Source organism: Neoarius graeffei, chromosome 10 (genome assembly GCF_027579695.1).
Source record: "Neoarius graeffei isolate fNeoGra1 chromosome 10, fNeoGra1.pri, whole genome shotgun sequence".
Classification (NCBI taxonomy): Eukaryota; Metazoa; Chordata; class Actinopteri; order Siluriformes; family Ariidae; genus Neoarius; species Neoarius graeffei.
The window spans coordinates 83,102,722-83,118,605 of record NC_083578.1 but is presented as its reverse complement, the minus strand read 5'-3'; the positions used below and the strand labels follow the sequence as shown (position 1 = coordinate 83,118,605).

The 15,884-nt window shown below is 41.5% G+C and overlaps 1 protein-coding gene across 2 annotated transcripts in view; it reads left to right on the top strand.

The window, feature by feature from the left end:
* The window catches only part of usp11 (ubiquitin specific peptidase 11), a 74,394-nt gene that overhangs the window by 36,984 nt on the left and 21,526 nt on the right, over window positions 1-15,884 (top strand). For both annotated transcript variants that reach the window (XM_060932424.1, XM_060932423.1), the window contains exons 11-13: window positions 1,152-1,235; window positions 2,849-2,943; window positions 7,444-7,662. In XM_060932424.1, coding sequence (XP_060788407.1) covers window positions 1,152-1,235; window positions 2,849-2,943; window positions 7,444-7,662 — 398 coding nt within the window. The remainder of the gene's footprint in view (window positions 1-1,151; window positions 1,236-2,848; window positions 2,944-7,443; window positions 7,663-15,884) is intronic.

Genomic DNA, 15,884 nt, shown 5'->3' with positions numbered 1-15,884 from the left:
CTAAAATTATAATAAAAATACAAACTGTCTCACTCTCTTCCCCATCTCTGTCTCGCTATCTGTCCCTCTATCTCTCTCTTACCGTCTCACTCTCTTCCCCATCTCTGTCTCGCTATCTGTCCCTCTATCTCTCTCTTACTGTCTCACTCTCTTCCCCATCTCTGTCTCGCCATCTGTCCCTCTATTTCTCTCTTAATGTCTCACTCTCTTCCCCATCTCTGTCTTGCCATCTGTCCCTCTATCTCTCTCTTACTGTCTCACTCTCTTCCCCATCTCTGTCTCGCCATCTGTCCCTCTATTTCTCTCTTAATGTCTCACTCTCTTCCCCATCTCTGTCTTGCCATCTGTCCCTCTATCTCTCTCTTACTGTCTCACTCTCTTCCCATCTCTGTCTTGCCATCTGTCCCTCTCTTACTGTCTCACTCTCTTCCCCATCTCTGTCTCGCCATCTGTCCCTCTATCTCTCTCTTACTGTCTCACTCTCTTCCCCATCTCTGTCTCGCCATCTGTCCCTCTATCTCTTACTGCCTTACTCTCTTCTCCTATCTCTCTCTCTCACTGTCTCACTCTGTCCCTCCATCTTTCGCTTACTCTCTCACTCTTTGCCCCCTCTCTGTCTGTCTGTTTCTTGCCCCTCACTCTCTCTTCTGTCCCGCTATCTTTTTCTTACTGTTTCTCACACTCCCCCTTATTTCTTTCTCTCTTCCGTCTGTTACTGTCTCACTCTCTGCCCCCTGTCTGTTTTTGTCCCTCTGTCTCTCTCTTCTGTCCCTCTATCTTTCGCTTACTGTTTCCCTCTCTCCCCCTTATTTCTTACTCTCACTCTTTGCCCCTCTGTCTCTTTTGTCCCTCTATCTGTCTCACTGTCTGCACCCTTCACTCTGTCTCTCTCTTTTTGTCCCTCTATCTTTCTCTTACGGTTTCACACTTCCCCAATATCTTTCTCTCTCCTCTGTCCCTTTTTCTTACTGTCTCACTCTCTGCCCCCTTTCTTTCTGTCTCTTCTGTCCCTCTATCTTTTTATATAAAATATCTGTCCCCATTTCTCTCTGGCCCTCTATCCGTCTCTTGCTGTTTCATTCTTTTTCTCCGTCCCTTTATCTGTCTTACTGTCTCACTCTTCCCTCTCTCCTTTGTCTCACTTTCTGCAGTACAGAGTGGCTGTACCCAAAGCTGGCCGAGTGATGGACTTATGTACCGCTCTGTCTCAAGCCACTGATATCTCAGCAGAGAAGGTGAGAAGCAGAGCCTCTAGATACGAATACAACCGTTTCCTTCTAACAGCTTTTGAAACAAACTTTGACAATCACATTTCTACATGCTGCGTAAGCAATGATGCTGAATTCTCATGTGTATTCCAGGAAATCCAGCTCTAACGCTACGTTCACACTGCAAGGCTTAATGCTCAATTCCGATTTTTTTGTGAAATCCGATTTTTTTGTGAGGTCGTTCACATTAACAAATATATGCGACTTGTATGTGATCCTCAGTATGAACGAAAAGCGACCTAAAAGTGTTCCGCATGTGCATTGCAGGATACGATGACGTCACACGCAGTGAGCATGGCCAGTGTTTACGGAAGTAAAACCGCCCGGTTGCGGTATGACCCATCCAATCTAGCTTGAATAGCTGCATCCCCCCAAATGGAAATCAGCTCCCTAACCTCTGCGTCCTTCCATTGAGAAGATTCAGAACCTTCACAGCCCGAAGCGTCCCTCGCATTGATGTCATGCGCAGGGGCGCAGATACGTTTTTTGAACTGGGGGGGGACAAAAAACTGGAGGGGACAAAGCTGCCAGCAAACCAACCCCAACCCCGATATGCCTGTCAAACTTGTTGTTAGTAACCATAGCAACCAAGCTCGAGCTCGCAACCTGTGCAGTCTGCGCAGCTCAACCAACCGAATGTCAGTCTTTGTTTTGTTTTATGTGAGTTGTTGCAACTATGTATACACTGCCGTGCACCTCAATAAACCGAATGGTAATTAGTCTTTTGATTTTTCCGTGAGGTTTGCCTTATGCAAAGAAAGACAGCATAAACGTTTTTTCCTCCCTATAAGTGGGGGGGACCGAACGAGGTGAATTTAAATATGACTCGTCCCACCCTCTATCTGCGCCCGTGATTATGCGCCATGTTGTTGTAACTTTTTTGAGAGACCCGCCGCCTACTTCAGCGCAGAATAGTGACGTTTGTGGCTTGTTGATGACGTGTAAGTCGGATGAATGCGACCTGGCGGTTCAGACTGAAGTCGCATATGAAAAGAGCGGATAGGAATCGGAATTAGCACCACATATCCAAACGGCCTGGGTCGGATTTGAAAAAATCGGATCTGTGTCGTTCATATTGTCAATAAAAGATCGGATACAGGTCACATATGGGCGAAAAGATCGGATTTGAGTCACTTCAGCCTGCAGTGTGAACGTAGCCTAAGTGGTTTCTAGTGTTGTTAATATCACGGTGTGTTGGTGTTTGTGTCCACAGCCCTGCTTGTGAAACTCAGCCGAGTTTGAGTTAGAGCTGTATTGTTTAACATTTGTTATTCTGAATCAGATTTTCACTTGTGCACTGATGATTTGAGATTAGAACATGTTTGTGCGTTAACCTCCTAGGGCTTAGCGGTCACATGCGTGGACAGCACTTTTTAGAAATTCGGAACAAGAATCCACATATGTGAACATACTTTTTCTCTAAAAGTACATCTTATCAAAAGATGATGCTTAGTTTTTATTCTAATCAGGTTCTAATAAGCCCAAATAGCAAAGAGAAATAAAAAATGCATGTAAAAAAACAGCTTGGGCCTTAGGAGGTTAATGCAGATTTGTTTTTTTTCCCACCTCTCCGTTATCAGATGGTAGTTGCAGATGTATTCAACCATCGCTTCTACAAGATCTATCACGCTGATGAGTCTCTCAGCCTTATACTGGACAGAGATGACATCTTTGTGTAAGTATGGGTTCATCTGCTTACACACACTGAAAACACACTCGGTCTTACAGCTGTACATTTTTATCACTTACTGGAATATTATTCAGACAGAGATATTATTGTTGGGCTAAGATACCCCTTTATAAAGTCTTCCTTTTATCCTATACCCAGTCGAGCCTTGTTCTAAAGGATTTAGCAGTTAAATGTTCCTGAAAAGCTCATAGTGAGATTTCCCATTGTGTAAATCTGTCACTAGTATCATTACATCAGCGAATATCTGAGATCCTTTGAGAATAATCCTTTCCTCAGTGTTCAATAATCATATCCTTCCTTATATTGTTTGTCAAACAAAATGCATTGAGAATGAGACGACAGAATTCAATTTCATTATAAGAATATAAATATACATCCAGGACACTTTTTCAATGGAATAAAAACGTGTTCTATTCCCTTCTAGCGGGTTTCGTTCATTTGGTTCGATAGCATGCAATATTGTTAGCATATCACTTATCCTACGTGTATTCCGTCACTCTACGCAATGGAGAATGAGCGTTGAATATGGTTTACGATATTGCATGGTTGTCGAGACAACATGACGTCACACGTCGGAGCCGATGCGAATATCCAGAGTGTTTTCTGCTGCACTCGCGCAGAAGCATTTCCTCTTTCCCGGCGATCGAAGACGACGCACTGAACACCTGAAAGGCTATGAAAACTTCATTAGGTATTCTTCACGCATATTTACAAGAGAAAAACATACCAACGGACATCGAAAAACTGGAAAAGAGGCATGTCGGAGATGTAAAACTTCCACGCTAGCGAGACAATTTGTAAACAAACATGGCCGCCAGGTTTGCTTTGTTTAAAAAAAAATAACCACGGAAGATTTTGAAAGAGATGCGTTAACCATCCGAAAAGAATATGTATGAATAATATTGGCTGGCTTTTTTTCGTCGTATATCAGATATATTCCATTCAGCTACTCGTCTTTGACTCGTTCAATATCGTGCTAGCTGAATGGAATATATCATCTGATGTACCACAAAAAAAAAGCCAGCCAATATTATTTAAATGTAATAATTATCTCTGCGCCATACACGAGAAAAAATGCGCTGACTGCGTAGAAGAAAAACAAAAGGAATTCAACACGAACTGAGGGTAAATATGGTAAAAAACAATGTGTGGGGCTGTGATGAATTTGTTGAGGAAATGTAGAACGTAAACAATAGATTAGCCAATCAAGGGTTGTGCGAAAGCATCAAAAAGAGAAATGCCACCCGCATAGTGAACAAACGGCAAGCAGAAGAATTGAGAGATGGTGTTTAACTTCAACAACGTGTTGCTTTGAGCCACAGAAAATAATCAATCGGTTGTTTCAATCATAGGCTTTTAATAGTTCAGTTATGATGTGTACTTTATTCATCTCATCTCATTATCTGTAGCCGCTTTATCCTGTTCTACAGGGTCGCAGGCAAGCTGGAGCCTATCCCAGCTGACTACAGGCGAAAGGCGGGGTACACCCTGGACAAGTCGCCAGGTCATCACAGGGCTACACATAGGTGGTGTTTACATTAGACCGTATCAGCCGATCATCAGATTAACGTTTTTAAAACGATTCGCGTGCACACAGCAACGCCAATACACGGATACGCTAATCACATGACTAATTAGACGGCACGTCACATGATCCCAGTGCATATCGGGCATGCGCAAGTCACTCACCACTTACAAGTGGAAGGATGGCAAGCGAACACCTTCTCCAGCAGATAAACACACCTGGCTGTGATGTTCATGTTCTCACTGAGTTTAAGCGCCTGAAGGAGGTAAATAAGTTGAAATGTGTAAATAAACCTCAGTGCGGCTCAGCGCTTCCTCCTGTGCTCCAAATCACTCCGCCCTGAACAGCGAGTGCCCTCTGGAGGGTGCGCACTCCGGCCCTGCGCAGCTCACAGAGCGCGCGAGTGAAGCGCACGAGCAGTGATTTGGGACTGAGCTGCTATGTGTCGTTTCCTGTAGTCCGCGCCGTTTTTCAGCAGTCGCGTCACATGACCAACGTGGCATGACCAACGCCAGCGAATCAGGAAGGTGGATGTCACAGTGACGTTGTCCAATGACGACGTCAGCTAGAGCTCAGCACAGCGTTTCCTCGTATCTCAATGTTTACACAGCACCGGATCAGATACGAACTGGGTTGAATACGTGGGCCCTGGCGGATTCAAGTTGTTCCGCCTGTGGAGTCGTTTCCCGGCGTTGTAATGTGCACGGACAGTGCATCCGCGACGAAAACGAGACATACGGTCTAATGTAAACACCACCATAGACACAGACAACCATTCACATTCACACCTACGGTCAATTTAGAGTCACCAGTTAACCTAACCTGCATGTCTTTGGACTGTGGGGGAAACCGGAGCACCCGGAGGAAACCCACGCGGACACGGGGAGAACATGCAAACTCCACACAAAGACCCTCGCCGGCCACAGGGCTCGAACCCGGACCTTCTTGCTGTGAGGCGACAGCGCTAACCACTACACCACCGTGCCACTGTGTACTTTTATTTATTTATTTATTTATTTATTTCACTTCACAGTTTAAGTCCGACAAATGTTTGTGTTACATCCAGTTAAATTGTTGCTTGCAGTTGTGTGTACAGCAGTTATTTGTCATAAATGGTGTTTTATTCACTGGCTTTGGAAATGCTTTTCAGAAATTAAGCACATCCAGGGTTTCCGTGGAGTCTTAAAGTCTAAAATTTGATAATCCTAATTTAAGGCCTTAAAAAGTCTAAAATACGAGCATATTTTGCATCGTAGGTCTTAAATGTAATTTTGTAAAGTCTTAAATCCTTACGTCCATTTACCCCATTCGCTTTTTTTTTTGTTAAATGCGTTGGTGATATTCATAATTAGTCATATAGGCTAGGCCTACTTAGTATCAGTAGGCTACGCTGCAAACTACAAATGTGAGACAGTGGAATCCGGTGTCTAGCCCGGTTGGCATGGTGATGCACAGGGCATGGCACGCGTGCATTTGGACAGTAGAGCCTAAAAGAAGCGAGGGAGATTGTCACGGTTTGTAGCAAAATGGGCAAATGCAAGTTTAACGACTGCTGGCTTGAACGCAATGATTTCGTAGACTGGTTAAAACGTGTACTAAACAATCCTTTTGAGGCGTACTGCACATTGTGCAAAAGAACACTCAAACTCAGCACCCTGGGTGTAAAGGCACTGGGATCGTACGTGAAAGCGGAGAAGCACCAGGCTGCCCATAAGTCTGCAACAATCGCATGCCATCACTCAATTTTGTTCACCGTTGTCAGGTCCAAGCACGTCTTGAGACGGTGTTTCAGCTAACTCCGTGCGAACTGTAACGCTACAATACACAAACCGTACGGAATCGAATGCCTCATCCTCAAGTGATTTGCGGGATGTCTTTGGCTCCACTGCAACTTAGTTCCTCATTAATGCAAGAGCGCACCCTAGGGATGTAATGAGTTCATTGGTGAATGATGATAAATTTTATTTTGAAAGTAATTCAGGCTCTCCCAATTTTCTTTATTTTTTGTGCGGCATACCGTAAGTCTTAAATTTAACCTGTTATGGTCTTAAAAAGGTCTTAAAGTCTTAAATTGAACTTGTTCAAGCCTGCAGAAACCCTGACATCTCTGTCTCATTTTAAAGTAAAAATATCAAGCAATAGCGTTAGTGTTTGATCTAATCGAAAAAACTGTCAGTAATAATATTTAACTTATTCTACAAAATCGAGTCGTACATGAGCTGATGGCTATAAGCCATATATGACAAGATTGAGAGGAATAACTGTTTCGTTATCTCAATATTCACTGGATTTTGAGAAATGGAGCGCTTTTTTTTTTTTTCTCCGCAAATTTCATAAATAAATAACTTCATACAAAATGTCCAACAATTGTTTCTGCTTAGACAGACTTTTTAAAACCCTATCAATGGCGGCAGGAATTGACTTTAGTGGGTTTTCTTTTTTTTTTTTTGTAGAAAGTGCCATCTTGCTGTCGTGCCGAGGTATAAAATAGCTTTAGACATTTATTTAATTCTTCCTTGGACATTTCAGTTCTGTAATTTTCAAACTTCTTTGAGCTTTTGAACCAGTCTAAAAAAAAAAAAAATTCAACAAATTTTAACGCTTAAAGATGAAGAATGTAAACAAACCGGTGAAATGACAGGAGCAATTTGTGAAAAATGCGATAATTCTTGAAAAATAAATAAATTGATACGTCTTGTCATCAAATACTTTTTTTTATTGCTTTGGGTTTTGTTTTTGAGTAGTTTTTATTTCATCCTCGGTTGGTTCAGCAACACGCGCCGCCATTTTGTTTTTCTCTACTCACGGTATATGAGCTGATATCCTAGTCATACAGTAGCCAATCAGAGCACGCGATTGCTCATATCCGGTGAATGTGGATAGTATTATAGCATTAGTGATGGCTGGTTGTTTGTGTCAGGTCCCTGGTTTTTAGGCCTCTCTGTGTGGTGTTTGTGCAGGTACGAGCTGAACAGCAGTGGAGTTGTGGATCAGGACGAGGAGGAGGAGGAGGAGGTGCTGCTGGCCATGTACATGCGCGAACGCTCCAACTACAGAGACTACGGGTCAGGGGGAAACAGCTACAGCATGTTACTGTTCGGCCACCCGCTGCTCATGGTTCTGCCTCGCACACAGTGCACCAGAGACGCCCTTTACCAGCTCTTCCTCCAGCGCCTGATGTGAGTACGTCTGATCAAACGTGATCGGAGTTATTTTTACCTTCCACTTGATAACTGGTATAGCAATGTGGAAGCTACTTTAAATCAAGCTCCCTAGCGGAGACGAACGCTATGCCGTTTCGTTTTCCGTGTTCAGCCATCAGCACAAAAACAAGTCCGTCGAAGATTTTAATAACGGACTTTTTTTTTTTTTTTTAAGATTTTTTTGGGCTTTTTTCACCTTTATTGGATAGGACAGTGTAGAGACAGGAAATGAGCGGGAGAGAGAGACGGGGAGGGATCGGGAAATGACCTCGGGTCGGAATCAAACCCGGGTCCCCGGATTTATGGTATGGCGCCTTATCCACCTGAGCCACGACACCCCAATAACGGACATTCTTACAAAGCAGCTGTATAGTAACGATGCCAGAAGCCCATTTAAATGGTAAATTGCAAATTTTCAATCGTTGTTTACCAACATAAAAAGTAAGTTCGTTTTATAGGAGAGAACCTGAATTTTCAGAATATGCACTCAGATTTACACGATACTGATTACTTTTGACACGGCGATATTTATTTATTTTTTTCTCCCCCCTGAATGTTGACGGTGAAACCGCTGGCCGCAGCCATGTTGGATTTTGGTCGAAAGCTGATTACGTGCCACCCTGTGACGTTAGACTCTAGCTCGCTTTCTATTGGTCGACACCAGCCGAAACCGATACCAGAGGTCGGGAACAATCGGTGACCCCCCGGTGGGCTTTTTCACGGTAATTTCGATCAAACCAGAAGCCGGTCAGAGACAGCGGAAGTTCTAGTCACGGTCAATAGATGTGTTTCCTTCTGTAAGAAAAAAAAAATATATATATATATATATATATATATATATATATATATATATATATATATATATATATATACTAAGTAACTTTAAAAACGCACATTGATAAAACTTGCTGAATTCGTGCTGAGTTTATCTCAAGAAGAAAAGAAATATATCACAATGGAAAAATAACTTCGTTCCGCCCGAATAAGTTCCAAATCTGTGCTCAAATCAGAATTTAAGGGAGTTGTACTCAATAACGTACGATATGACTCGGGTAGTCAATGACATGGACAGGCTTTAATTTTCAAACAAAATTTTGCATACACTGTACACACACAATCTTGCCTATAAATACCCGGGGGAAATGATGGGAAAATTGTCATTATTGAAGATGCCACGCCTAAGCCAAAATCAACGTGAACAGGCCATCGGGATGTTGCGTGCCGGAAGTACACAGACAGAGGTCACCCGGCACTTCGGTGTTCATCATTCGACCATTTCCCGTTTGAGTCAGCGTTACAGACGGACAGGGAGCACCAGGGATCGTCCACGCCCTGGTCAGCCTCGAGTCACGACGCCAGTTCAGGATCAGCACATCAGGCTAGCTCACCTCCGTGACAGATTCCTAAGGTCTATGCCACGAAGAGTGAACGCCTTGTTGCAAGCAAACGGAGGTCATACACGATACTGAACCTGTAATTTCGTGAGCATGGACCAACTGTCACTTTGAGTTTTTTTTTATTGTGAATTAATTCTTGAGTTTGACAATAAATGTCCTTTATCGATGTTTCAAGATGTGTGTGCATTACATACAATATCATAAATTTCAAATATATGCATGGATCTAAAGTGATATCGTGTTGAATTCCATTGTGCGTTTTTAAAGTTACTTAGTATATATTGGATTCTGGAGGATGGAGAAAAAACGAGAAGGCTCAGGGATGTTAATCATATTGTTTTGAAGAAGTCAGATTTGATTAGAAATGTAGTGCTTTTGAACGCCGTCCTCTGAAAAGTAACGTGTGGAACTGTGCTGCCACCTTATGCCTTGTTGTGCCATCACATGCAATAAGGAGTGTTTTTTGTAGAACAGATAGGCGAGTTGTAGAGAAGAGAATACGGTCAGAGAGGACAGATTTAATACTTTTAAAAGGAATCTATGTAGATTATTATCCTTAATGATCTTTAGTTGGGTTTGAATGATTCGGTACGATGGCCAGCAAAGTGCCTACAATCAACAGTTCTGGTCATGCCATTGCTCAGTTGTTGGAATTGATTTGAGTAGTTTATGCCATCTCACTATTGCCATAGCAAGATCTATGTATGTACATACGTTATGGCTGGGAAACCACTACAGCTTGCGCCAATTACAGTGGCCCCATTGTACCGAATCTGCATGCCTTTTGGACTGTGGGGGGGAAAGCGGAGGAAACCCACACAGACACGGGGAGAACATACAAACTCCACACAGAAAGGCCCTCGCCGGCTGCAAGGTTCGAACCCAGGACCTTCTTGCTGTGAGGCAACAGTGATAACCACTACACCACCGTGCTGTCCAAAAATACTGAAGCAAAAGGGTTTTTTTTTGTTTGTTTGTTTGTTTTTTAAAACTCTGTGCAATTGATAGATGTTTTGGGCACAAGAATTGCTCCTGAAGGTGCTTTACTTTACTTTACTTTCTCAAGATGGATTATATATTGCTGGAAGCGGCCAAATAAGGCTGACAGGGGAAAAAAAAGTTTCAAAAAAGTGAATTTCAAACAGCTGTAAATTCTGTTCTATTTAACCTAGGGGGAAAATGAAACCAGTTTTGAATTCAGAACTACAGTGCTCAGCGTAAATGAGTACACCCCCTTTGAAAAGTAATATTTTAATATCTCAATGAACACAATTTCCAAAATGTTGAAAAGACAAAGTTTAATATAACGTGAAAGTAAGGTTAATAATATAACTTGGAGTACACTTTTTTTTTTTCCAGTTTTACTCAAATTAGGGTGGTGCAAAAATGAGTACACCCCACAACAAAAACTACAGCTAGTACTTTGTATGGCCTCCATGATTTTTAATGACAGCACCAAGTCTTCTAGGCATGGAATGAACAAGTTGGCGACATTTTTGCAACATCAATCTTTTTCCATTCTTCAACAACGACCTCTTTTAGTGACTGGATGCTGGATGGAGAGTGATGCTCAACTTGTCTCTTCAGAATTCCCCAAATAAAATAATTTCTTTACACCACAAAGGTGAAGGCTACAAGAAGATTAGCAAAGCTTTACTTATCAGTCAGAATACTGTAGCAAAAGTGGTACAAAAATTTAAGAAAGATGGAACTGCAACTAGGGATGGCGAAAACAAAAAAAATCTTGACCGACCACCGAGCCTCATTAGCCGGTTAAAGTCGGTTAACCTATGAGTTTAAAATTCTAGAATTGGAATTATTACAGGGATGCAAACGGCGCGCCTTTTGGCGGATGCCGCCTTCTCCACGGCTGAATCGCGCAGATCCGACCTTCCTTTCCCAAGGGGGGGCGTTGGAGCGTCCGACCACAACTTCATCAAAGCAAATTCTGCATATAAGCAAATGCCGCCACAGTCCACGAAACACAGGAAGTACAAGCACGAGAAGAAAACAGCAAATCAGAAAGCTGCGCGCCCGCGCAAAATTTAATGTGCGCATTCTGATCTACTGATTGTGCGGCTTCCGCGCAAAAGCGCGCAGCCCCCTGATCCACTGCCCTCCTTTCACACCCCCCACGCCTCATGGACTGCAACGGCACCCGCCTATTTAGTAATTTTAATACAGAATCCACCTTGAAATTACAGTCGGACACTCCAACGCCCCCCCCCAAAAAAAAAAAAAACAGATCTGCGCGATTAAAAAAAAAAGTTGGCATCTGCGCCTTTAGTTTGTGTGGAGAGATATGATCTGCAATAACATGCATTGTTGGCTACAGACCGAAACATACTTTCAGAATGCACTGGCCAAGGCAGGACTAAACTCCATGTGCCTTCTAATAATTAAAAAAAAAAAAAAAATAGTAATTTGTAAGCTAAAAAGCCGGTGTCTACACTTTTCTTTCACCGAGTGGCAGCTGGGCGGGACATGACTGAATGGGTGTTTCTGATTTGTCAGCTGTCTTTAACTGGGGCGGGACATGACTGAATGGGTGTTTCTGATTTGTCAGCTGTCCGCTCCAAAATCGGCAGCTTCAAAACGATTTTTTTTTTTTAACCGACAACCAAAAAAAAATTAACCGGTTGACGTTGATTCGGTCAACCACCGGTCAAACGGTCATTGGTTAACATCCCTAACTGCAACCATCTCACAGAGACGTCCAGGTCGTCCACGGAAGTTACCACCTCGACAGGAGCGTCTTCTGATGAGAAGGGTTGAAGAAAATCGGCATGCAAGCTCACTGTAGTTATCTAAAGAAGTAGAAAGCCAAACTGGGGTGACTATTTCCCGTGACACAATACGGCGTACACTGCAGAGGAATGGCATGCATGGATGCCGTCCACAAAAGAAGGCTCTCCTAAAGCCCAGGCACAAAAAAGCCTGCCTAGAGTTTGCCAGGGCCCATGCTGACAAAGATGAAGACTACGGGGACTCTATACTCTGGAGTGATGAGACCAAGATAAATGTTTTTGAAACTGATGGCTTCAAAACTGTATGGCGTCGCAAAGGTGAGGAATACAAAGAAAAATGCCTGGTCCCTACAGTGAAACATGGTGGTGGCAGTGTCCTTATGTGGGGCTGCATGAGTGCTGCTGGTGTCGGAGAGCTGCATTTCATTGATGGCATCATGAATTCACAGATGTATCGCTCTATACTGAAAGAGAAGATGCTACCATCACTCCGTGCCCTTGGTCGTCGTGCACTTTTCCAACATGACTAAACACACATCTAAGGCCACTGTTGGATTTCTGAAGAAGAACAGGGTGAAAGTGATTCAGTGGCCAAGTGTGTCTCCTGATCTGAACCCAATCGAACACCTATGGGGAATTCTGAAGAGACAAGTTGAGCATCACTCTCCATCCAGCATCCAGTCACTAAAAGATGTCATTGTTGAAGAATGGAAAAAGATTGATGTTGCAAAATGTCACCAACTTGTTCATTCCATGCCTAGAAGACTTGGTGCTGTCATTAAAAATCATGGAGGCCATACAAAGTACTAGGTGTAGTAGTTTTTGTTGTGGGGTGTACTCATTTTTGCACCACCCTAATTTGAGTAAAACTGAAAAATGTGTAATCGAAGTTATATTAGGCAGATTCTACCATAACAGAGGCCAGTTAAGTCCCATCTCCTTAAATTGCTGAATTGATTATTTTGATCATTCTATTAAGTTTTTCTAGTAGCATTTGGGGTCTTGGACATTCACAGTAAATTTTAGGACAGTAGTCATGGTAACTAATTAATAAAAGCCTGACATGACAGACATGCTACATGACAATAGAAACACATCAGTTTCTATCATCAAAATCTGACAGACAAACTAACGTCTACCATCATATTCTGACAGACACTCTAGATGACAATAGCAACAAAACTGTTTCTTACATTATTAATCTGACAAATTTAGTAATAATATTAAATACCTCATCGCTAGAACCAAATAAAATAAAATATTGAAAGAATTTATTTTCAAAATTGAAATATCAACAATAATTGTCAGAACAGTGACGATAGACACGACTGTCACTTTCGCGGGGAAATAACACATTGAAATGGCCTGTCGGCTGAAAGGGTCGCAAGTGGCTCTGATTTATCTCAACTTGCGATAGTTTTCCTCCAGAAAAATGTAAATATGAACGCACAAATATATTCTCAATGTTTCTATCGTCAAAAATTTCTATCGTCAGGATAGCTGACTGAAAATCTTACCTTGATTTATTTGATGAAATCTAGCTGTCAGAACTCCGAGTCTTGCCCGGAAGTAAATGTCTGCCGTCACAAAAATCACGCGCAGTAGAATTTCCTCTTTGCGTCAGTCAACATGTGCGTGGTGAGGGCTTGAATTTTGCTATCGTCAGGTGCATTTGACTGACAGACTGACGATAGCATTTTTTAAAAATAACTGTGGGCTTCTCGTCGTGAACGAAATAGTTTTTTCGCTGTTAATCTATTTCAACTCTATCTGTTGACACCCAAAAATGATAAAGCCTGCTTCCACACGATAACTACCAAAGATCCATAATGGCTGAGTCTGTCGTCAGGTCATCTGACAGAAATTCACTGACGATAGCAACAGGGATAATGAAAGTGATTTTTAAAATGGGAGTTATGTCTGTCAGATATGTCAAAGAAATAGAACTTTTATTCTTTAAAAATCTTTTATTGGTATACTCAGTGTATTTTTAAATGACGTGCTGTTTTAGAAGACCAAATACCATATTTTCAATCTTGAAAATATTACCTTACTGAAAAAAGGACAAGAAAAATTTCTTATTTTGTGGGCAAGTGGTTAATGGATCCAGTTACGGTAGAATCTGCCATTATTAACCTTACTTTCCCGTTATAAGTTAAACAGATGTTCTATTAAACTTGTCAACATTTTGGAAATTGTTTGTGTTCATTGACAGAGGCGATTCTAGGGTCTGGTGGGGCCCCAAGCAGAAATCTTCCCCCCCCATCCCACCCACACAACAGAAATTCACTAGGACAAACTCTTTATTTTAATAAAACATCAACAAATTCTAAGCAATATAGTTTTTTTTTTTTATTTCACAAGTTACAAATTGTGAAGTTACAAACACATGCAGTTCAATAAATCAACAACAAATTGTGAACAGTAATGTTTTTTTTATTTCACACGCTACAAAAAGTGAAGTTACACAAAGTTACAGAGCAATTCCAGCGTTATGGACGTGACACTTGAACTCAAAATGGCAACAAATGACTCAGCGCATGTTTTATTGTCTCCCAGTATTTAAACAGGTGTTGCATATTTTAAGGCTGTACCATACTGGAGAAGTGATAGAACAAGAACAATTCCCATAGTACATCTAGGGCATGCCAGAAAATGCCAATAAAAGATGCGTTATGGACGTGACAGAAAAAGTATCACTTTTCTTGGTTGACTGTACATTTTTATCAAACTCTGTGAAATTGTAAACCTAATGTCGAAATGGAGATATCCATTTGATAGAGGGGTCCAAGGTGAATATTAAAAAAATCTTTGTTTAAAATATTTTGTATTTCATGCAGAGTTTCGGAAGGAAAAGTCAGCGTTATGGATGTGACGAAATTCCGTTATGGATGTGACGCGTCTGAAATAGACATGGCATATGTTTAGAAAATCAGCAATTTAACCACCATAACCCTTTGAAAAACTCTCTAAATATCAGCTAAAACTATCAAAGTTCTTAAATAATATTTAGGATGGCTATTGTTTTGCGGATTTTAGCATACATTTCTGTGGCTTGTGGCAATAATATAGAATTGTACATGATCAAAGTTGATTTTAGCTTGGGGTTTACATTATAAGAAAGAAAGACTGACAGTGACGTGTTAGGTTGGTTACAAATTGGTTCAACTTATTCACATCTGTAAAATACAGGCCTAGGTGATATCTCTGGGAGTGGTTTTGATGTATTACATGTTGCTTTATTTTTGCATGGTGAGGTTGACATTTACATGGAATTGCCCTACAAATAGATGTCAGCATTTTCATAAATGTTTCATAAAAACAACAATTTGTGAGCAGCGTTTTCTATATTTCTTAAGTTACTGTAAGTTTCTGTTCATTTTAACAGACAGTGCAAGGTAATTGCCAATTATATTAAAACAAACAAAACAAAAAACTTTAAAGGCTTTTAGCCTTTGTGTAAGGGATATCTTCACAGTATCTGTTTCCGGGCCTTGGCTTGAGCAAATGCGGTGACCATGTCCTCAAGATCCAAAGACCATAGCACTACATCATTCATTATTATTTCGACTGACTTACCACTGTCTTGCTTTCTTCTCTCCTCTTCCTCTTTTTTCTTTTTACATTCCCGGGTGGATAGCTCCTCTTCATTTTCTTCTTGACGTCGTAATTAGAAGAATAGCTGGTTTATGTACGACAGGCACAATTTTCTATTTGCAGGTTAATACGCGCAATGACTTTTCAAAACGCAAGTGTCAAATCTCGACTCTCTTTCGCCACCTAGTGGATCAGGGGCCCCAAGCAGCTGCCTGCCTTGACTGGTGACAAGATGTGCCTCTGTTCATTGAGATATTGTTTAAAATGTGGGGTGCACTCATTTACGCTCAGCACTGTACATACTCTTTTGATATGCCACTCTCCTTGATCACAACTAGATTTAAAAATAGCCTGTCATTGGTATTTATAGAAATCTGGATTTCTGTTGAACAGTTCAGAGGTGACGGTGAAAAAGAAAAGCTCTCAGAGGGAGAGAGACCTTAAAAGGAACCAAACA